The following is a 22141-nucleotide window of genomic DNA, read 5'->3' as shown; positions in this document are numbered from 1 at the left end:
ATGAACTCCAGGAAATTCGCCTAATCCTGTGAAGACCTCCGCATACCTCTGCAGCAGCTCCTCTTTGGTGGCCGGAGGTTTTGCTGGTTGTGGGGACTCCACTGCAAGCGCCTCGACTCTTCTCACCAGCTGCAGCTCTTCACACGCATCTCCACCCAGGATTGGCTTGTCAGCTCGGCTAGACACGTGGAAGTACAATATAGCCGTATGCTTAGATGTGCGGCAATCTAGAGATGCAACACCATCTGAGGGTAGTCGTGCACCACCAAAAGCAATCAGCACAGTCTTTGTGGGCCGTTACTGAACGGGACCTGTTAGCTGCCGGAATACGCGCATAGGAAGCACATTTGCATCGGCGCCTGTGTCCAACTTGAAGTTAATTGCTACGCCTCTGACCGTGGCTGTTTCACGCCATACAGTGCCTTTAGCTTGGTGGGCTGCTTTGTTTTGTATTTTCCAATCATGCCTATATATAAGGAATCAATTTCACTTTCTAGATTATGCACTGTCTTTGTCTTGTAATTGCCGCTTTTTCAGTGCTTGATTTACACACCTTGGAAAAATGATTGTTCTTACCACATTTGTGGCACACTGCACCATAAGCTGGGCATTGACGGGGCTCATGTTTATTTCCACACTTGTGGCAGAGAGTTGTTGCTACATGCCTCTTGCTGCTCGTTTTGTTCTTGTTCCAGCTGCCCGTGCGCGTTTGCCCTGTTGCTTTCTTCAATGCCTCCACTGAGGCGTCTTGGACAACATGTGACGTCTGCATCGCTTGTATTTGTGACTTAGCGAGCTCGGCTGATCTACATATCTCTACGGCCCTGCGCAAAGTAAGCTCATTATCACGTAACAGTCTTTCTTTCAACCGGGCATCATTTATGCTGAACACTAATTTATCCCTTATCATGTCATCTTCATGTCTGCCAAACTCACAGTCTTTGCTCTTCTGGCGCAGCTCTGTGATGAATCTGTCCACCGATATTCCTGCTGACATCGTGTGCGACCAGAATTGATGGCGTTCGAACACGACGTTCTTCCGAGGGCTGCAGTAGTCCTTGAAGGCTTTCAGAACGTCCTCCATCGAGTCGTCGTCTCCTTCTGGGATGACGGTGAGTGTGTTATACACTTCCAGCGCCTCCTCGCTGATGGTGTGAAGCAGAATGGCTATTTTAACCGTCTCTTCCTTATCAAACGCACCTGAAGCGGTCATGTACAGCTGGAAACGCTGCTCCCATCTTCTCCAGTTTTCTGCGACATTCCCGGTAAGTATCAGCGGTGGTGGCGGCTTGAACTGTTCCATATTTGTGCGCAGGCTAGCACGTGTTAGCTAGCTGCCTCAGCTACCAGCGAACTCGTTGAAGTACCGCCCTCGAATTATACCGTAACTCCGTCTTCTGACACCATGTTGTGACTTCTCTTATGTACACTATTGTAGTGTTACTATTCGTGGGTTACTAACTTAATCACTATTATATATGTAACCCGCACTTTGCGTTCGGCCGTCGTCTCCCTACACGCCCTGGGACTCTGCGTTGTGTTTGTTGTAGTATGATGTTTGCGTGGAAAAGGAAGGAGGCGGAGGCTTGGGATCGTGGCTGAGACCTGGACACTTTATTGGCACTCGCTTACACTTCACCTCTCATCAATCAGCTGGCCGCTGGCCTCCTCATACTCACAGCTTCCGGCAGAAGAAACAAAAAAACATTTTTCTTTCTCAATAAAATTAAAATAAAAAGTGCAAATAAACACATCTCATATCAAAATGCTACCTTACGGCAAAACCAAAGCAAATGTCATCCATTATAAATTAAATAAGGCACTTATTACCCATAAAATTAAACAAAAAAACATGGATAATCTGCTCAAATAATACTGCATCCTGCGTTATATGCCATGCTAATGCTCAACAGGCTAGCCAACACTTTTTGTCACATTTCTCTTGCCAAATACAATGTTCGACATCAAACTTAACTAGGTTATAAGCAAACTTGTCTATTAACACCACAGAATAAACAGTTAGACGATATGTGCGATATAAATCAATATTTTTATGATAATGCAGACCGCCAGTAACACTGCTCACCTTCCGGCAGAAGAAACAAACAAACATTTGATCAACGTAGCCTTTTGCCCGGGACAAGACTTAGGGGTACGGTGTTGCAAAAGGGACAAACATCGCCATTTGCGGCATTCCCAGGGGAAAAACAGCGTAACAGTGCCACCCTGTGGCGGATTTACATTACTACCTTACATATATAAGTACACGGAGACGAGGATGCGGCACAAGTCTGATCTTTACTGACGGAGACATCACACACTACTAGGCTCGACCAGTGTATTACAGAACTCAGTAGTGGTGACAGTCCAACACAATCGAGCACCGAGTGCTCGATCCAATACACCACAACCTGAGTCCACCAGAAACCGTCTTCCTGACAACGTGTCCTTAATGAAGAGCAGTTCACTACGTCCGCCAGCGCCCACAGCTGCTACTGAGCGCTGGCCCTGGAGTTTCCCGCCGCCTCAATCGTACACGGAGGGACGCAGCGCCTCGCTTTGCCGCCGAACCGCTGGTGGAAGAAACAGAGGCCTCTCCCGCGCCGTCTCCGGGCAGTCACTTCAGCTACCACTGCCGGGTCCGCGTCCTCCGACGCCGGCTGCAGAGGCTCCGATGCCACACTCTGCACAGAGAACCGTCTGGTAGCCAGCAGGACCCGATCGGCCTCCTCAGCCAAACCTCGGCAGTCACCAGCGGCCAGACACGGGGAGTTAGCCAAAGCCGCGCGCACAGGAGACGGGAGCTGGCGCAGGAAAACGTGCGGGAAAAGGAACCCGCCTTCGTCTGAGCCTAGCAGCGACAGCATATTGTCCATGAGATCCACAGCCGTCCCGTCGCCCAAACCGGATAGGGAAAGGATTCTATATGCCCTCTCTGCGGTAGATAGGCTGTACCTCCGGAGCAGAAGATGTTTGAGGGCGACGTATTTATCGTGTTGCGGAGGGGCGCGCAACAGCTGCATGGCCCGGCGTGTGGACTGCTGGTCCAGCGCAGCGACGACCAAATAGTATCTGGAGTCGTCCGCGGAGATTTCACGCAGGTGGAACAGCGCCTCGACATGCTGGAACCACGAGGCCGGGTCGCTCTGCCAGAACTCTGGGAGTTTCACAGCCGCGGCGAGAACGGCCGGCTGTGAGAATTGGGGCGGCGTGGCCGAAGTGGATTCACACTCCTCTTCTGCTCCAAACATGTTCAATTCGGGGTCACCAATGTGGCAGGAATGAGGAAAAACACAGGAGACCAAGGCGAGTTTGATGTTTATTCCTCAACTCCAAAAACCAACTGCAGCAGGAACAACCCTGCACCGGCGAGCCCGGGAACATAAACCACGCCCCCAGCTCACAGTCCTGCTGGGTGAGAGGCATAGCCCCTAGTGTCCGCCACAATATAACTATTATTATTATTATTATGATATGTGACGTATAGGAGCCAGATGTTTACATGATTATACTGTTTCATCTAGAATATAACTGGTATTATTTCAATAATATAGCTATTATTATTATGATATGTGATGTATGGGAGCCAGGTGTTCACATGATTATACTGTTTCATCTAGAATATAACTGTTATTGCGGAGAGTGACACGTCTTTCTATCAATTAGAAGTAGTGCAATGTGCCACTGTTGTATTAATATTGATTAATTATTAAATGTATTGTAGCGAATTTGGGGGGCAGTCTGGGAGACCGTCGTCACAGCCGGGACACGAACCCGTGTCTCCCACACCGCAAGCGACAACAATAACCAGTGGACTAAAGGGTCCGACCCGTTAGCCAAAGACCAACGTGTGTACTTATCCCTGCACGTTACAGTATTCATATCAAGGGAGATCCAGCTCAGGACTTTCTCAGCAGGTCAGCTTGAGCAGCAACTTCAGACCCGTGCATTTCCACGTGCCTGTGCACGTGGGTGTTCTTGAGAGGCAGGCCTCGTGTGTCGCTGATAGTTTGTCCTCCTGTCCGCCATTAAAGCCTCGCCGGCATGACACGCAGCACGGCGTGTTCACGGTTCCCTCGTTTAGTCTGGTGGGGGTTTTGGTGGTTTTAGATCACGTCCTGCCTGCCTCGTGACAGCCGGGTCCGGCACAGCGCAGTGCAGCACAGCGCAAGTTATTTCTCATCTTTCTGCTGAGTCCCCATCCAGCAGGCCTCGGTCCACAAGCTGCAGAGCCCAGATCCGGCAGCAACTGGCAGAAACGCAGGAGGGAGGGAGGTTGTGCTTCAGAGGAGGCAGAGGAGGCAGTGCTAGGTTAGAGGAATGAGGACGGGGAGGTATCTGGGTGTGTGTGTTTGTGTGTGTGTGAGTGTGTTGTGGTGAAGTTGGACGGTGCAGACTGGCTACGCCCCCGCTAGCAGCAGGACCGGACAGAGAGGACGCTGCTCTGGCTGTGTGCTCTGCACAGGGACACACTGCTGTGTGAGGACAGATTAGAGTTGTGTTGCTGTGTGTGTGTGTTGTGTGTGTGTGTGTGTGTGTGTGTGTGTGTGTGTGTGTGTGTGTGTGTGTGTTTGCTCTGTATCCAGGGGGTTGTGTATTTCCACATATTGTATGTCTGTGTGTTGATGCAGGCTATGGCAGTTAGTGCTTGCGTTACCTGCGTTGTGTGTAGCTGTGTTAGCCTCTGCACATAGTCAGTAAGCACACGCCGGGGTTGTGTGTGCGGTGCTCTGCTAGCTGGATGGATCCCCAGCAGCCCGTATTTAGCCTGATGCGGTGCATCTGCCCCTGCCTCAGACTCCTGCCACTACCAGTAGGTATCTGCGGGGGAGGGGGGGTAGCAATGTGAATATGTCCATTTTAACTTCCTGTTCGTCACTGGCTGTGCAGTATCCATCTTGCAGGGGTTTCTTCCTTTCTTTTAAATCATGAGCTGTGAATTATCCGTCACCTTATCTGTCTTACCACCCCCCCTCCTTTCTCCCCAATTGTTCTTGGCCAATTACCCTGTTTTCCGAGCCGTCCCGGTCGCTGCTCCACCCCCTCTGCCAATCCGGGGAGGGCTGCAGACTACCGCATGCCTCCTCCGATACACGTGGAGTCGCCAGCCGCTTCTTTTCACCTGACAGTGAGGAGTTTCGCCAGGGGGACGTAGCGCGTGGGAGGATCGCGCTATTCCCCCTCCCCCCTGAACAGGCACCCCGCCCGACCAGAGGGGGCGCTAGTGCGGCGACCAGGACACAGACCCACATCCGGCGTCCCACCCGCAAACACGTCCAACTGTGTCTGCAGGGACGTCCGACCAAGCCGGAGGAAACACGGGGATTCGAACCGGCGATCCCCGTGTTGGTAGGCAACGGAATAGACGCCCCGTCAGTCTCTTGATAATCCCTGCTTCGGAGAGAGTAGTTGTGGAACTGTGAGCTATGAGCATGGTCTCTGTGCGTGTTGTCACACAGACCAGCAGCAGCCGCCATGGCTCCTACACACCGGTCACTGTTGTCCTCAGTGTCGACGAGCCGCTGCAGGAATGAGGTGCCAGCACTGCGACGCAGATAGGACTAATTGTGCTGTACCTCTTTAGGGTGGCCCGGACGTTGATTGTCCGCTGTGTTAAGGGATATGGTGGGGGTGCGGGGTAGGAGGGGGAGGGGGGCGGTATCGGTTTCCATTCGGGACAGATGGTGGAACAGAGCTATTGACCTATTCTCTGCCCTCCACCACCACCACCCCACCCTGCAGAGCATGGACTGGAATAAGGGCGACGACAGGCTGCTGCAGGCAGCGGAACAGAACGAGCCGGACAGAGTCTCTGCCCTCATTGTGAAGAAGGGCCTCTGTCCGACCAAGCTGGACGGCGAGGGCAAGTCGGCGTAAGTTCGCCATCCCACGTGACGCCCTGTAAAGTGAAGCAATTCAAATATCAAAAGAGATTACAATTCCTCTCGTTAGTTACTTTTACACGTCATAAAGTAACAATCTGCATGAGCGTGCGAGGCAGAAGGATCTAACTCGTGTGTGTGTGTGTGTGTGTGTGTGTGTGTGTGTGTGTGTGTGTGTGTGTGTGTGTGTGATTCGTCCTGTGGTAGGTACCACCTTTGTGCATCCAGAGGTTGTCTAGAAAGCTTGGAGGTCATAATCTCTCATGGAGCCGAACTCAACGCCACCGATGGTGCTGGTATGACATCTCAATTTAAAAAAGCTTATTTCGAAACCAGGGTGATGAAGTCAAATATATTATCGTCTGGTGTAACGTTAGCTGTCTGTCAGTGCCTGTTTTCTGTGTGACTGATTTGGTTTGGCTGCTCATCGTGTCCAGGCTTTAGTGCCCTTCATCTAGCAGCCAAAAACGGACAGCCAGAGTGTTTGAAGAGACTTCTACAGGTGAAAACAGCGACAGATATCTTATTCAGGCTAACCATTAAATGATGTAAAAAGTTAATTAAACGCGGTCGAGGTGGCCGTGAATTTGAAGTGAGTATGTTCTGAAGCCCGTGTGTCTTCACAGGAGAGGTTGCCTGTCGACTGCAGAGACAACATTGGCAGGACCCCCTTGCATCATGCAGGTAACTGCTAGTATACTATTAGCTATAATTTAACATCTGCCTGGTAACAACAATTACTGCATGCATAATCGATTACATGTTTACAAATACTGTATAACAGGAAAACGTTTTCGTGGGTGTCGGACTCCGCCAAGGTTGTCCCTTGTCTCCAGTTCTGTTTGTGATACTCATGGACAGGATCTCAAGGTGCAACCAAGGTGAGGAGTGTGTCCGTTTTGGGAACCTCAGAATTGCATCTCTGCTCTTCGCAGATGATGTGGTTTTGCTGGATTCATCAGAATGTGACCTCCAGCATGCACTGGGGCGGTTTGCAGCTGAGTGTGAAATGGCTGGGATGAGGGTCAACACCTCCAAGTTTGAGGCCATGGTTCTCCACCGGAAAATGGTGGATTGCTCCCTCCGGGCTGGGGATGAGTTGTTGCCTCAAGTGAAGGAGTTCTAGTATCTCGGGGTCTTGTTCACGAGTGAGGGTAGGATGGAGCGGGAGATTGACAGGCGGATGGTGCAGCATCAGCAGTAATGTGGACGTTGTACCGGACCGTTGTGGTGAAGAGGGATCTGAGCTGGAAGGCAAAGCTCTCAATTTACCAGCTGATCTTCCTTCTAACCCTCACCTATGGTCATGAGCTTTGGGTAGTGACCGAAAGGGTGAGATCGCGGATACAAGCGGCTGAAATGAGTTTCCTCCGTAGGGTGTCTGGGCTCAGCCTTAGAGATAGGGTGAGGAGCTCAGACATCTGGAGGGAGCTTGGAGTAGAGCCGCTGCTCCTTCGTATAGAAAGGAGCCAGTTGAGGTGGTTCAGGCATCTGATTAGGATGCCTCCTGGGCGCCTTCCTTTGGAGGTTTTCCGGGCACGTCCAACTGGGAGGAGACCCCGGGGTTGGCCCAGAACTCGCTGGAGGGACTACATGTCCAATCTGGCCTGGGAACACCTTGGGATCCCCCAGGAGGAGCTGGAGGGCGTTGCTGGGGAGAGGGATGTCTAGAGTGCCCTACTTAACTTGCTGCCACCGCGACCCGACCCCGAAGAAGCAGCTGATGATGAGACGAGATGAGATGAGATGAGATGAGATGAGATGAGATGAGATGAGACGAGACGTATAACAGTAACCCTAATTGACCTTTCACAAAGTCCCGCCTCCTTAGTTACTGTTGCTATGCCCTTCAAGCATTTCAGAACCATCCAGGAAGTAGCCGGAAAACACCAAAACATGAAGGAAGAAATCAGCGCATTCCCAGAGAAAATAAGTGATGTATTTTGGAGTAATTCAGCCTTAATATCACCCCGTGAAAGGCAGAAGGGGCTACAGTATGCGGTGGAGGGATACATTCAGAATATTAAAAGTAAAACTGACTTGCGTGGACTCCGGGCTGCAGGGGGCGACTGTAATGGAGGGTAAAGCTTACCGGTCGCAATCAAAGAATGAGAAACCCCATCAACTAATTCTGAAACACATTGTGGACCAACTGTGCTCTTGCCCTGTAGGGTAAGTTACATATTTCAGCTATTATTGGTATATTTTTAATAATCCACTGTCAACATCACCGTATTATAGTGTTGATTTTGGCCAAGGTTCCCCTTAGCATTCTTTTATCCAGGCTTTTTCGGGGGTACTGTATGGGCGGCCAGGGACATGCCCCGGGGCCGGGGGAACCGCCACATGATTTTTTTTTACCTTCGGACCAGAACCGGTATTTTCAACAAAATAAGGCAAACGAGATGCCCCCGTGGGCGGGGTGACTTTTCTGAACAGCGGGTCCCCACCTAGAGCTCACAGAGGGGGAGAAACGTTTAAAATAGGCCGGATATGAGGAGGTCAGACTGGCCAGAGACCATCCCAGCCGACCCTCCCCGCGGGTCTTTATGCTCTGAAATGAAAGGTGGAACCTGGCTAACCTGTGACTAGCATAACAAAGCTATGTTAGCGGGCTAGCTTAGCTATCATTAAGTTATCTCTGGCCACAGGCTAAGCTGGTTATGTTCATCAGGTACATTAATAATGTTATTTTGTTAGTCAGTAATACGTTGATATGTTAATAATGGTAATAATAATTGTGTGGGTAAAAGTAACAGTAATAATACTTTAGCTGTATTAGCTATTAATAATAGCTAGTAGCAAGCTTAGCTTGGAGCAGACAGGTAGTTTTGTTGATTTTGGATGGATTAAGCTGGCCATGGGGTCTGCTATACTGCCAAATCTATTGCCGACATTGCGCTTCTTGCGTTCTGGGTGTCGGGAAGGGAAAGAAAATTACACCCCCTCCAAACTTTTCAGATATCTAGTGTCCGATTTGCAGATCCCATAGGCACACCGTTTCAGCATTTTGCTGTGTGTTTGAAAGCTTGATGGACCTCCCTCACATAGAAACCGTTGCTAAGGTAGGATGGGACAAGCACCGTTCTGGTGCGGTACTTTGCGAAAGGTCAATTACAGAGTAAAAGGGAATCAGGGTTGAAGGGTTCAATACCCAGTGGAGCCAACCACACATAAAAAGTAGCATACGAAGGCGGTGATCAGAACGGTACTAACTCTCCACGATGTAACTACTGTAGGTAATGTGTTGCAGACTTGTAGACCTGTGGTTAAAAGAGTAATTGTGTCCCTGCTGTGGCACCTTCCCTGCAGCGGTGGGCGGCTGCTTGTCCTGCACTGAGACCCTGTGGGACTTCAAAGCCAACCTAGACGCCCGGGATGCGGTAAGCTGAATGGAAAACTGCAGTATGGTCTGAGTGTTTGTACAAATATTTATATTTAGTGAAATTAGATGGCTTAATTAACCAAAGACATAACAATTTTTTATTTTTTGCTTCAGTAAAGAATGGATCTGCCATATGTACCGACGGCACCTAAAGTGCAACCAAATCTATCTAAACAGCACAAATCCTCCAGAACATAGAAACAGATCCAAACAGGTGGTATTTGGGGTGGAGGTGCATGAAGACCAATCAAAACAGCATCAATGAGTGTTACTGACTGGTAGTTTGTGAATGACCACGGTTGATCAGCGGTCAGCAAGAGTTTTCTGCCTCTTTCTACATTTCTTGTAACGGTTTTGCAAGGCTAGCAAATGTCAACGCTTGATCGCCAATGATTTCTCATATGGCACCTCGGCCTCCGTTAATTCCCTGAGCTGTACTGCTGAGTGTCGCTTTATAATGCTCCTTGGAACTTGTGTATGTCTGTCGTAGGATGGAGCCACCCCGCTGATCCTGGCAGCCCAGATGAGCAGAATGGAGTTGTGTGCCTTTTTATTGGGCCGAGGAGCCAGTGCAAATATACAGGACAACCAAGGAAGGTGCTGACCTCTATGTCGCATGCCAATTGGGTTCTAACTTGAATCAGGGTCAGATGCGGTCCAGTGATCCCAGTGGAGCATCAGAATTGCTGCAGCAGTAGTAAGAACTGATGGAAAAAATGGCAAGCATAGAACAGGACACATAATGATGTAAAAAATGTAGTGTTAGCGATCTATGTGCAAGGTAAAGAATGCCAAGCAGCGGCATCTGGGTAGCATAGCGGTCTATTCCGTTGCCTGCCAACACGGGTATCGCTGGTTCGAATCCCCGTGTTACCTCCAACTTGGTCGGGCGTCCCTACAGACACAATTGGCTGTGTCTGCAGATGGAAAGCCGGATGTGGTTATGTGTCCTGGTCACTGCACTAGCACCTCCTCTGGTCAGTCGGGGTGCCTGTTACGGGGGGGAGGGGGGACTCCTCACTGTCAGGTGAAAAGAAGCGGCTGGTGACTCCACATGTATGTGAGGAGGCATCTGGTAGTCTGCAGCCCTCCCCGGATCAGCAGAGGGGGTGGAGCAGCGACCAGGATGGCTCAGAAGAGTTGGGTAATTGGCCAGATACAACTGGGGAGAAAAAGGGGGAACCCCCCCCCCCAAGAAAAACGTAAGGTGTATCACGTGTAATCTCACAACCAAGAGTCACTCTGATAGCGTCAGTCGAAACTAAACTGCACCTCCTTAGATAAAAACGAACCATTAAGATGAATTATTTCCAAATTTTCAGATAAAGTGGACGTGCTGGTGTGCATCACCAGTACTCCCCAGTGCAGGACCGGCAATGTTAAGTGTGTGACTGTTATCCATTATAACTATATATTATGATATATGTTCACCATGTTCGTCACGGGACTGCACCTGGATCAGCAGGGAGGAAGTGCAGGTGTGAATGCAGAAAATGAATTTTCAATGACATGTTGCACATGCAGCACCTCATTAACTGTACAGCAATGGAATGCTGTTAGCTGATCACCAGCTTGGTTAACGTAGCCTGGTTATTTCCCAGCAGTATTCAAAATATGCTCATAAGTCATGAGCACTCAGCAGTTCTGTCCTTTGGATAGGATTTGCTTGTAAAAGCTAACACTTGGGGGCGGCAGGGTGGCACAGTGGTTAGCGCGGTCGCCTCACAGCAAGAACGTCCTGGGTTCGAGGCACGGGGTAGTCCAACCTTGCAGGTCATCCCGGTCGTCCTCTGTGTGGAGTTTGCATGTTCTCCCCGTGTCTGCGTGGGTTTCCTCCGGGTGCTCCGGTTTCCTCCCACAGTCCAAACACATGTAGGTCAGGTGAATCAGCTGTACTAAATTGTCCCTAGGTGTGTGTGTGTGTGTGTGTGTGTGTGTGTGTGTGTGTGTGTGTGTGTGTGTGTGTGTGTGTGTCGGCCCTGTGATGGCCTGGCAGCCTGTCCAGGGTGTCTCCCCTCCTGCTGCCCAGTGACTGCTGGGATAGGCTCCAGCATCCCCGCGACCCTGAGAGCAGGATAAGCGGCTTGGATAATGGATGGATGGATGGATGACTTGTGACTGTGTGGACAACCACCCTGTGGACCCACCACCTGCGGGGATGAGCACTTGGGTCGGGTGCAATGCAGGCCGGATGGCAGGCAAGGGCGGGGACCAGGTTGTGCCGACTTCAGACATTGCAGACTGGTCCAGGAGGACCAACTGGGAGGAGAGCCGGGGGTAGACCCAGAACTCGCTGGAGGGACTACATGTCCATTCTGGCCTGGGAATGCCTTTGGGTCCCTCAGGAGGAGCTGGTGGGCATTGCTGGGGGAGAGGGACGTCTGGAGTGCCCTACTTAGCTTTCTGCCACCGCGACCCGACCCCGGAGAAGCGGCTGATAATGAGACATGAGACTTGTGACAGTTATCTGGCTTTGCATCCAGGTAAAGCTTATGGAAATGTCCTCTTTCGTGTGCTGTGATGTCACACATTGCCTCATAGGTCTGCCCTGATGCTGGCCTGTGAGAGTGACAGCGCTGAGACGGTGGAGGTTCTGCTGAGGGGCGGGGCCAACACGCAGCTTGCCGACACCCTCGGACACGCTGCCGCCGACTACGGCGAAACCGCAGGAAACCAGCGCGTCGCGCAGCTGCTGCGAAACGGAGCTCCTCCAGGTATTTCCTCTTCTTCCGCACATACCTTTCTTATCTCGCCTCTCACACATTGGAAATAAATGGACAGAGCTTTTCCGCCCAGAAAGTGAGGAAGTCCACAGCCGCTGTTGCGTGCGGAATAAGGGACCGCCATTATTTGCAGATACCTTCTTTGGTAATGTTGCACTGACGTGACGACATCTGAGACTTAGAGGAACCGCTTGATGGTCACACAAGAGCCTGCCATCCAGAGCCAAGCTCCTCGCAGGATTTTTCACCCTTTTTCTCCCCGATTGTACCTGGCCAATTACCCCACTCTTCCGAGCCTCCCGGTCGCTGTTCCACCCCCTCTGCCGATCCGGGGAGGGCTGCAGACTACCACATGCCTCCTCCGATACGTGTGGAGTCAGAGCCGGCCCAAGGCATAAGCGAACTAAGCGGTCGCTTAGGGCCCCCAAGAGCGCTTGAAATGTCAAACACGACAGGTTGATAAATATATCTACACTTAGCACAAAAAGTAAGGAAATGTGTGTTTGGTAGATTATTTCTTTGTTGTAACAATGCTTCTTGGCAATAAATCTTATACCATTGGAAAGCCTGTTTATTTCCCTTTTAAATGGCGCCACATGTGTAAGGAACATGCATTTGTGGGATGAGCAGCAGAGCTGAGTATGTGGGTTGCGCCCATGAAACATTTGCCAAATCTTCTCTGTCAATGCCAAACAGCTTATTTTGCTGCTGCTATTGACTTTTGTTTTGAGCTTCTGGTACCCCAGCTGCTGACAATCAGCTGCCTGATATAAGATTTATTGCCAAGAAGCATTGTTACAACAAAGAAATAATCTACCAAACACACATTTCCTTACTTTTTGTGCTAAGTTTATATTTTTGTGTGTGTGATATATCATATCAGTAGTAATCACCAAAAAACAAAACCTAAATACTTTGATATCATGTTGTTAACAGACTGACAAATTAATGCTACTGGTTTAATCAGTTCCGCTGCTTATGTCAGGTGGGTTTAGCGTGGGGGTGGGGCAGGGGGGGGGGCAAATCAAATTCTGCTTAGGGCCCCATGAAGCCTTGGGCCGGCTCTGTGTGGAGTCACCAGCCGCTTCTTTTCACCTGACAGTGAGGAGTTTCACCAGGGGGACATAGCACATGGGAGGATCATGCTATCCCCCCATCCTCCCACCACCACCACCCCCACCCCAAACAGGTGCCCCAGGGAGGTACTAGTGCAGTGACCAGGACACATGTCCACATCCGGCTTCTCACCCGTAGAGACAGCCAGTTGTGTCTGTAGGGACGCCCGACCAAGCCGGATGTAACACGGGGACTCGAACCGCGGATCCCCGTGTTGGTAGGCAACGGAATAGACCTCCGCGCTACCCGGACGTCCCGCTCCTCGCAGTATCAAACCCCCCTACACTGACAATATAGTGAATTATGGTCAGTAAGTTCTGCTAAAGCTACAAAGTAGAAAAGAACGACAGTACAGAGAGCACGGTAAGCTCTACTGCAGAACCTGAGTGAAAATTTGTAAATATTTGATTATTGGGCCAAATTCATGACCGTGTAAGCAAGCAGCTCCCTGACAGTAGCCGAAGCCATACTAGCTAAAGCAGCCTGTTAGGCCCAATCCGGGCCTGTGCTGCTCTGGGTCCTGGCTGCGTTCCCTCGGCTCCCCCAGTAAAGTGAGTGTAATCTGAAGAAATGGATCAGGGCAACAGCTGGGGGTGATTGTCAAGTGGGGCTAAGAAAAACGGAGTGCGGGGGAAAAGCTTGTTGCTCTTTTATCTTCAAACAAAGGCTTTACTGATTCATGAGAAGCAGATGTGCGGCTGGTTTTGAAAGGAGATGAGGGAAAAGGGGGAGACTCTCCAGAGGTGATGCATGTGATGTGCACCATCCAAGCCGTCACCAGGGGAGGCGGTGAAAAGCGTTTTACATTTTCTTACATGGCCAGAAATCGTTCCATGCCAAGTAAGTTCCCACATACAAGGGCTCTGAATGCTCACATAAAAACGCAATGTAAACAACATGACGCTGAACATGTCCGAAAACTGAAGCGTTTCAGCAGGATGTCACCTGTGTATGTTAGAAGAGCTCAGCTGTGCTTGGTCAGGAAACTAGGAAGTAACATTTGTCTTCTTTGTTGACTGCAAAAGGGTCTTTAGCCTGTTGTAAGAAGCATGTGATGACTCTACAGGGGGAATAGGAGAGAGAGAGAGAGAGAGAGAGAGAGAGAGAGAGAGAGAGAGAGAGAGAGAGAGAGAGAGAGAGAGAGAGAGAGAGAGAGAGAGAGAGAGAGAGAGAGAGAGAGAGAGAGAGAGAGAGAGAGAGAGAGTAAAGAGCGAGCAAGAGAAATAGAGAGCGAGAGAGAAAGAGAGAGGAAGAAAGAGAGCGAGAACGAGAGTGATAAAGAGAGAGTGAGAAAAGAGTGAGCGAGAGAGATAGAGAGCAAGAGAGAAAGTGTGAGAGAGAGCGAGAGAGGGCAAGAAAGAGAGAGCGAGAAAGAGGAAACAAGGGAGAGGGAGTGAGAAAGAGAGAGGGAAAGAGAGAACAAGAAAGAGAGTGATAAAGATATAGAGATTGAGCAAGAAAACGAGTGATAAGATAGAGATTGAGCAAGAAAGAGAGTGAGAAAGAGAGGGAGAAAAAGTGAAAGAGTGAGAGAGAAAAAATGAGAGAGAGCACAAGAGAAAGAAAGAGAGAGAGAGAGTGCGCGAGAGAGAGAGGGAGGTCTAAGGGTGCATGTGCTTGAAAGTTCTTGTGTGCCTATTTGCTAAAGCTCAGTTCACTAGAGGTTAAAATGTTGTGCTGTCTGTCTGTGTGTCTGTCTGTCAATCTGTCTGTCTGTCTCCACGCATACAAAGTCACTGAGGTCACAGGCGAGGAGGTAACACAACAACGCTGTGTGTTGTATGACTCTCAACATAATAGGACACATGGTCCGCTATACATTACACGGGCCCGTCCCGTCGTGCATGCTTCACAGTATGAGGTCATCGTTCATGTGTGCTGTTCGCTCTCCGTTTGGCTTTGCTTTACCCCTCTATTACAGCCCCTAGCCTTGTTTTCGTTTTTTTTTTTTTTTGCTTCTTTCCCTCGTTCTGTTCACTTTGAGCTTGACCTCTGCCTATTTGCAACACCCCTGCCCCTTCCCCCAGCAACCCCATGCCCCCCTGCCTGTGCATGGGGGTACAACCCCCCGGAAGAGGAAAGCCCCGCCACCACCCCACTCTCCTCACCAGGTAGTGTAATGGTGGGAACAAGCTATCTGTCTATTAATCCAGTGTTTCCCAACCCAGTCCTCGAGGAACCCCTATCCTGCAGATTTTCATTGTAACCCTGCATAGGTAGCCCTGCTTGTACTTACTCAACCAATCATCTCACAGCACTTAATTATGCAAGGTGTGCAACATCTGATATAATTCATTGCTGATTGGTTGAATAACTACAAACAGGTACCTATTCAGGGTTGCAAAGAAAATCTGCAGGATCGGGGTTCCTTGAGGACTTGGTTGGGAAACACTGTATTAATCTATCTATAAGTCTGTCTAGCTACAGGAATCTAGCCTTCCGTCCTATCTTTCCTTTTGTTCCAGTAACACAGTCATACAGTTAAAGGTGTAGTTTGGTTTCTGGGGTTTTCACTTTGTACTTACACTGAGTCAGAACAACTCATGGATACTTCTTTTAGGTCAGTGTGTGTAGCTTGAAAGTACTGTAGCGAATTCAGGGGGCAGCCAGGAACCGCCACAGCTGGGATGCGAACCCGGGTCGCCCGCGCCACAGGTGACTGTGCTAACCAGTTCAACTAAAGCATCCAACCCATTAGCCAAGGGCTAGCGTGTCTACACATCCGTCGTCGTTACCCCCCTCCTTCGGGAAGCGCGTCCCCACGCTTCAGCATACCAGCTCCCTCACGCCTCTGGGCCCACGCACTTCCGATGGCCTCACGGTCTCACCATCCCACTTCTGACACCACTGAAGTGAATTCACGGGGCAGCCGGGAATCCACTGCAGCCGGGACATGAACCCGAGTCACCCGCACCATGGGTGACCGCGCTAACCAGTCGACTAAAGGGTCCAACCCGTTATCCAAGGGCTAGAGCAAGTCTACACATCCGTGGTCACTACAGTATGTTGAAAGGTAGGTTTAGCCTAGCTTAGCTCAGTTGCTGCATGTCTACTCCACTTTTTAAAAGAAGGAAAATACACCTCTCCAATGCCTATAATCATTCTTAGTTAGTCTCTGTCTTAGTTAGTCTAGCAGTGAGACTTTGTCTTAACCACCATATACAAAGTACATGAAAAATTCTAAAAGATAGATTCTAGGTTGTGCTCAGTCTCACTCTTGTCAATCTTGTAAACTGAAGGAAATGTAGTCCAGCCTGGATGGGGAAACGTTTTGGAAATTTGATATAATCTCCGGGAGGCAAAGCTTTCAATTTCCCAGTCAATCTTTGCTCCAACCCTCACCTATGGTCATGAGCTTTGGGTGGTGACTGAAAAGGGCTCAACCTTAGAGATAGGGTGAGGAGCTTGGACATCCAGAGGGAGCTCGGAGTAGAGCCGCTGCTCCTTCATGTAGAAAGCAGCCAGCTGAGTTGGTTCGGGCATCTGATTAGGATGCCTCCTGGGCACCTCCCTTTGGAGGTTTTCCGGTCACGTCCAACTGGGAGGAGACCCCGGGGTATACTCAGAACTCGCTGGAGGGACTACATGTCCAATCTGGCCTGAGAATGCCTTGGAATCCCCCAGGAGGAGTTGGAGGGCATTGCTGGGGAGAGGGACATCTGGGGTGCCCTTCTTAGCTTGATGCCACCGCGACCCGACCCCGGAGAAGCAGCTGAAGATGAGGTGAGATGAGATATAATCTCATTTCTTTGTTTAGTGGGAAATTAGCGACTTTATAAACACTTTGTTTAGTTTTGTTAGACCAGCCATCCATCTTTGGTGAAGTTTTATGGTTTATTTCCTGTCTTTTGAGAGCTGCTAATGATCCAATAGACATCCAGAAGTTCAGCTTAACTAGCGTAACTGCACACACAGACAGGAAAATGGAACCCACGAGTTAGTCTGACTCTCGGTCACAGTGAAAACCCTGGTCCCCAGGCTATTCCTTTAAAAGTTGTATAAACTTTGACATATACATTTGGAAAAGCCTTGACATATGCTTTTTTCTTTTACTTTTACTGACACTGTAAATTACATCAACATTTCCTGTTATTGGTACTGCCTGTTATGGTGTTAGGGTTTTATTCTTTACCCTATGACAGTTTGGGTTTCAAACTTTTGTCCACAATCATATTCTATTTTCAAGATGGCTAGTAAATTTGAGCTCATCCCATCCTACCTCACCTGTGATCCAGGGCTTGCCACTATCGCCACAGTCCAAGACTCCTGCTCCCTCTGTTTGCTCCCCTGAGCCCGAACCCCAATGCCCCTCTCCCTCTCTTCAGACCCCTGAAACACAGAACCCCAACCAGGCCAGCCTTGTAAGTCCCCACCCTATTCTATTTTTTCATTTGTCCTCCATAGTCCTTGTAATATTGCAATGTTAGTGACAGATTTATGTAGCTGAGAGAATGTATTAATATATTCAGAGTTGAAATTACAGCACGACCCCACCCATAGCAATCGGACCACTTTTATCACTGACCAAGTGTGTCTGCTCCTGAAGCTGTGTCTTCAGTCCACGTACTTCACATATAAGGGGCAGTACTATAGGCAGGTCATCATCATCACTTCGGATTGAGTATCACCGTCCTCCCTCTGGGTCCCTCTGGGTCCTCAGGTGGGCGGAGAGGCCAATTCTGGAACCGCAAAATGGGAGGATGCCTCCACGTGACAGCTTTTTTACGTGGAGTGGCTGATGCACCTGCAGCCACCACATGGTCCTTGGCAAGGGGTGGCCAGAGCCCAATAGCATGGAGAACCAAGAAGATTGGGGACCACCCTTTGTTGCAGCCTTCATCCACCTTCACTGCCGTTGTGACCTGGAGACATCTTCTGCCAGTTCCGCTGTTGAGGTCTTTGTTGCATGTTTGTTGGATCGCGCTTCATCTGGAACCTCCCCCTTGACCTATCTGCCTTGTGTGACTCTACCAGCAGCCAAGCTCCGGACAACATAGCTTTGGGGATCATTGGTATACGCAAGTTTCTCCACCATGGCAAGGTGGCAATCCAGGAGAAGTATAGACAGAAGCATGGGTGTTCTATGGGTTCCCCAGTTTCACCTGTAGTGGCCAACTTGTATATGGAGGAAGTGGAAAAGAAGGGCTCTGATGTCCTATCCAGGGCCACCACCTAGCCATTGGTTCAAATTTGTGTACGACACCTGGGTTAAAATTAAATCTCAGGACGTACCACATTTCACCACCACATTAACTCTATGGACAACCACATCAAGTTCACCAGGGAGGATGCGAAAAATGACAGGTTAACCTTCTTAGACTGTGAAATTACAATTGGTGATGAGGGGCATTTGATAGTTGATGTTTACCTTAAACCAACACATACTGATCAGTACTTAAGGTTTGACTCTCATCATCCACTGCAGCACAAACTAGGAGTCATCAGGATGCTGTACCACCGAGCTGAAAACGCCCCCACCGACACAGCGGCCAGGGAAGAGGAGAAATCCCACATTGAACAGGCCCTGGTTAAGTGTAGTTATCCTAACTGAGTGTTTGTGAAAGCCAGGAAGATGCCCAAACAGTGCACCAGCCGATCGAAGAGAGAAGGACAACAGCTGCCTAAGCGTAAACCAGTGGTTATTCTGTATGTGGTTGGAGTGTTGGAACAGCTGAGATGCGAATTTCCCAAACACCGCGTCTCAGTTGCTTTCAAACCCCAAAACACGCTGCGCCAGAAGTTGGTCCACCCCAAGGACTGGGTCCCCGGCACAAACAGAGCAATACAGTGTTAAGTACCAGGAGGATGCTGTGACTTGTACATCGGGGAAACTAAACAGACACTGGCCAAGAGGATGACACAACACAGGAGAGCTAACACGTCAGGCCAGGACTCCACAGTCTACACCACCTACAAGCCAGGACTCCACAGTCCACATCATCTACAGGCCAGGACATCACAGTCCACACCATCTACAGGCCAGGACACCACAGTCTACACCACCTACAAGCCAGGACTCCACAGTCCACACCATCTACAGGCCAGGACACCACAGTCCACACCATCTACAGGCCAGAGGTCAGTCTTTTAAAGATGATGATGTGCTGCACATCCTTGATGGGGAGGAACGCTGGTTTGAACATGGAGTCAAAGAGGACATCTATGTGAAGAGGGGACGACCATCCCTGAACGGGGTGTGGGGGGTGGGGGTCTAAGAGTACATCTGTCACCATCTTACAATGCTGTGATTGCAACTCTTCCCCAACCCTCTGTAAATAGTACACATGACCATTGAAACTCTAGTTAAAGGTCACACCATATTTGCATATCTTTGTGTTTCAGTAGGGGGAGTAGCTGGTGGTCCCTATCTCCTCTCCAGGTATGGGTGGATGTTGGTTCACAGAGGAACTCATCCGCCCTTTGACAGGTTTTGTTTTTAGTCCTGCTGGGTGTCCACACACCCTCATCACAACAACCCAAGGGTTGAAGTAGGGGTGCCGGTTCAGTCGCTGATGACCCGACGGTTGCAGTTTAACGTCGTACCCAGGACAATGGTCGCGTAACCAGAAGACTGGACAACGTGGCTAAGGACATGGGTATGTTGATCAGTACTCAAAAAACAAAATCTCATGACAACAAAAGATCCCCCGAGGAAGGAGACTGAAGAGATTGAAGAGCAGAACACAAAAATCATTGTTGGCAGTGAAAAACTTGAGGAAGTCACGTCTTTCAGATATCTCGGATCTGCGATTAACGAAGACAGAAGATCAGAAAAAGAAATCAGGCGCAGAATCGCCATCGCAACAAGCGCAATGGCCAAGCTCAACATGATCTGGAAAGATAAAAACCTTGGAATGAAGTCAAAAATGCGACTGCTCCGCACCGTCATAATAGCAACTCTCTATGCGGTGCAGAATCCTGGACCCTAACGAAAGCTATGGAGAAAAAAATACAATACAAGCCTCTGAACTTAGAGCATACAGAAGAATGCTGCAAATCCCATACACAGCACACAGCACCAACACTGAAGTGCTGAACAGAGTTAAGCAAGCTATTGGTCACCACGATAGTTAACTGACAATGGCAGAAAAGGAAATTAAACTGGGATGGGCACGATATCCTGCAAGGCCTGGTAGAAGGGACAAGGAAGAGGGGGAGACCGAGAAAAACCTGGGTAAACAACATTGGCTACAGCTGAGCGTAGTGGAGGCGGGGAGAGCTGCGATGGATAGGGAACGGTGGGAGAGGCTTGTTGAGGCATCAGCTGTGCTACTACGACCTCCATAGGTTACGGAACTGATGATGATGATATTTGCATATGAAACCGATCATTGGTTTCGGTCGTTATGCCACTGTATTGTTTATAAGGGTGGGGGTACCGGCAGTCAGGTGAGACTGAAGAGGTCACTTAGATGAGTGATGGAACGTTTCTCTCAATAACTGCCATGTCCAGATGAACTGACTCAACTTTCTGTGATATTCAGTGTTGGTGCTTATGTAGTATATCAGTGTGTATGTGTACACATTTCAAACCGTGTGTGTGTGTGTGTGTGTCTGTGTGTGCACATGGTGCATAAGGCAGAAGACGAGGAGGTGTTCGAGGAGATCAGACGGCTACGTTTGGAGAGAGGCCGCCTGCTTCAGAAGATCAAGGGCCTGGAGCAACAGCAGCAGAGCGCCCTCTCTGCCTTGGAGGAGGTACCATCCTGCGGGAGGGGGTCGCACCCCCAATTTTATTCCTCTGTGCAAAATGTCACAAGAATCCATCAAAACTCTGGCGTATTTACATTATCTCACACATTACAGCTGTATGGCTGCAATGTGCTAGTTTAGGTTTACCTCACTCTCCTACTACTGCTACTACTACTACTGCTACTACTAGTACTTTCAGCTGCTCCCATTAGGGGGTGCCACAGCGGATCATCCGTTTCCATCTCTTCCTGTCCTCTGCATCTTCCTCTGTCACACCAGCCACCTGCACGTCCTCCCTCACCACTTCCATAAACCTCTTCTTTGGCCTTCCTCTTCTCCTCTTCCCTGGCAGCTCCATATTCAGCATCCTTCTCCCAATATACCCATCATCTCTCCTCCACACATGTCCAAACCATCTCAATCTTGCCTCTCTTGCTTTGTCTCCAAACCGTCCAACCTGAGCTGTCCCTCTAATATACTTGTTCCTAATCCTGTCCTTCTTCGTCACTCCCAATGAAACTCTTATCATCTTCAACTCTGCCACCTCCAGCTCCACCTTCTGTCTTTTCATCAGTACCACTGTCTCCAAACCATTTAACATAGCTGGTCTCACTACCATCTGTAAACCAGGGGTGGGCAATCTTATCCAGAAAGTGCCAGTGTGGGTGCAGGTTTTTGTTCCAACCAAGCAGTTACACAGCTGATCCCACGAATCAACCAGTAGAGTCTTTGCTGAAAAACTTGATTAGGAGACACAGGTGTGTAACTGCTTGGTTGGAACAAAAACCTGCACCCACACCGGCACTTTCTGGATAAGATTGCCCGACCCCTGTTGTAAACCTTCCCTTTAACTCTTGCTGGTACCCTTCTGTCACAAATCATTCCTGACACTCTTCTCCACCCACCCCACGCTGCCTGCACTCTCTTCTTCACCTCTCTTCCACACTCCCAATACTTTCGATGATAAACCCCAAGTATTTCAACTCATCCACCTTCATCACCTCTACTCCTTGCATCCTCACCATTCCGCTGTCCTCCCTCTTATTCATGCATATGTATTCCGTCTTGCTCCTACTGACTTTCATTCCTCTTCTCTCCAGTGCATACCTCCACCTCTCCAGGCTCTCCTCCACCCGCAGCCTTCTCTCGCTTAGATCACAATGTCATCCACAAACATCTTAGTCCACGGAGACTCCTGCCTCCATGAAGGAGATGAAAAGAAGTATGATATTGTCATATACTTGATCATGTAGGAAATGTCTCTTCTTTTGTTGCTCACCCCTTTCCGCGGGGGAGGGGGGTCAGAACGTGGGCTACAGAACCCTTGGTGCTGATAGGCATTT

General features: G+C 49.6%; 1 protein-coding gene across 1 annotated transcript in view; it reads left to right on the top strand.

Moving 5' to 3' along the window:
* The first annotated feature begins 4741 nt into the window (after positions 1-4741).
* ankrd24 (ankyrin repeat domain 24) overlaps positions 4742-22141 on the top strand; it is a 38168-nt gene continuing 20768 nt past the window's right edge. Inside the window, 12 exon segments of the mRNA XM_056277803.1 lie at positions 4742-4813; positions 5743-5873; positions 6090-6178; positions 6320-6384; positions 6509-6566; positions 9195-9265; positions 9758-9864; positions 11809-11981; positions 14840-14862; positions 15134-15217; positions 17342-17467; positions 20685-20804. Of these exon segments, the coding sequence (XP_056133778.1) occupies positions 4742-4813; positions 5743-5873; positions 6090-6178; positions 6320-6384; positions 6509-6566; positions 9195-9265; positions 9758-9864; positions 11809-11981; positions 14840-14862; positions 15134-15217; positions 17342-17467; positions 20685-20804 (1119 nt within the window).

This window comes from Lampris incognitus, chromosome 3 (genome assembly GCF_029633865.1).
Source record: "Lampris incognitus isolate fLamInc1 chromosome 3, fLamInc1.hap2, whole genome shotgun sequence".
In the NCBI taxonomy this organism is placed as follows: Eukaryota; Metazoa; Chordata; class Actinopteri; order Lampriformes; family Lampridae; genus Lampris; species Lampris incognitus.
The sequence above is the reverse complement of the archived record's forward strand: the minus strand, read 5'-3'. Positions and strand labels throughout refer to the sequence as shown.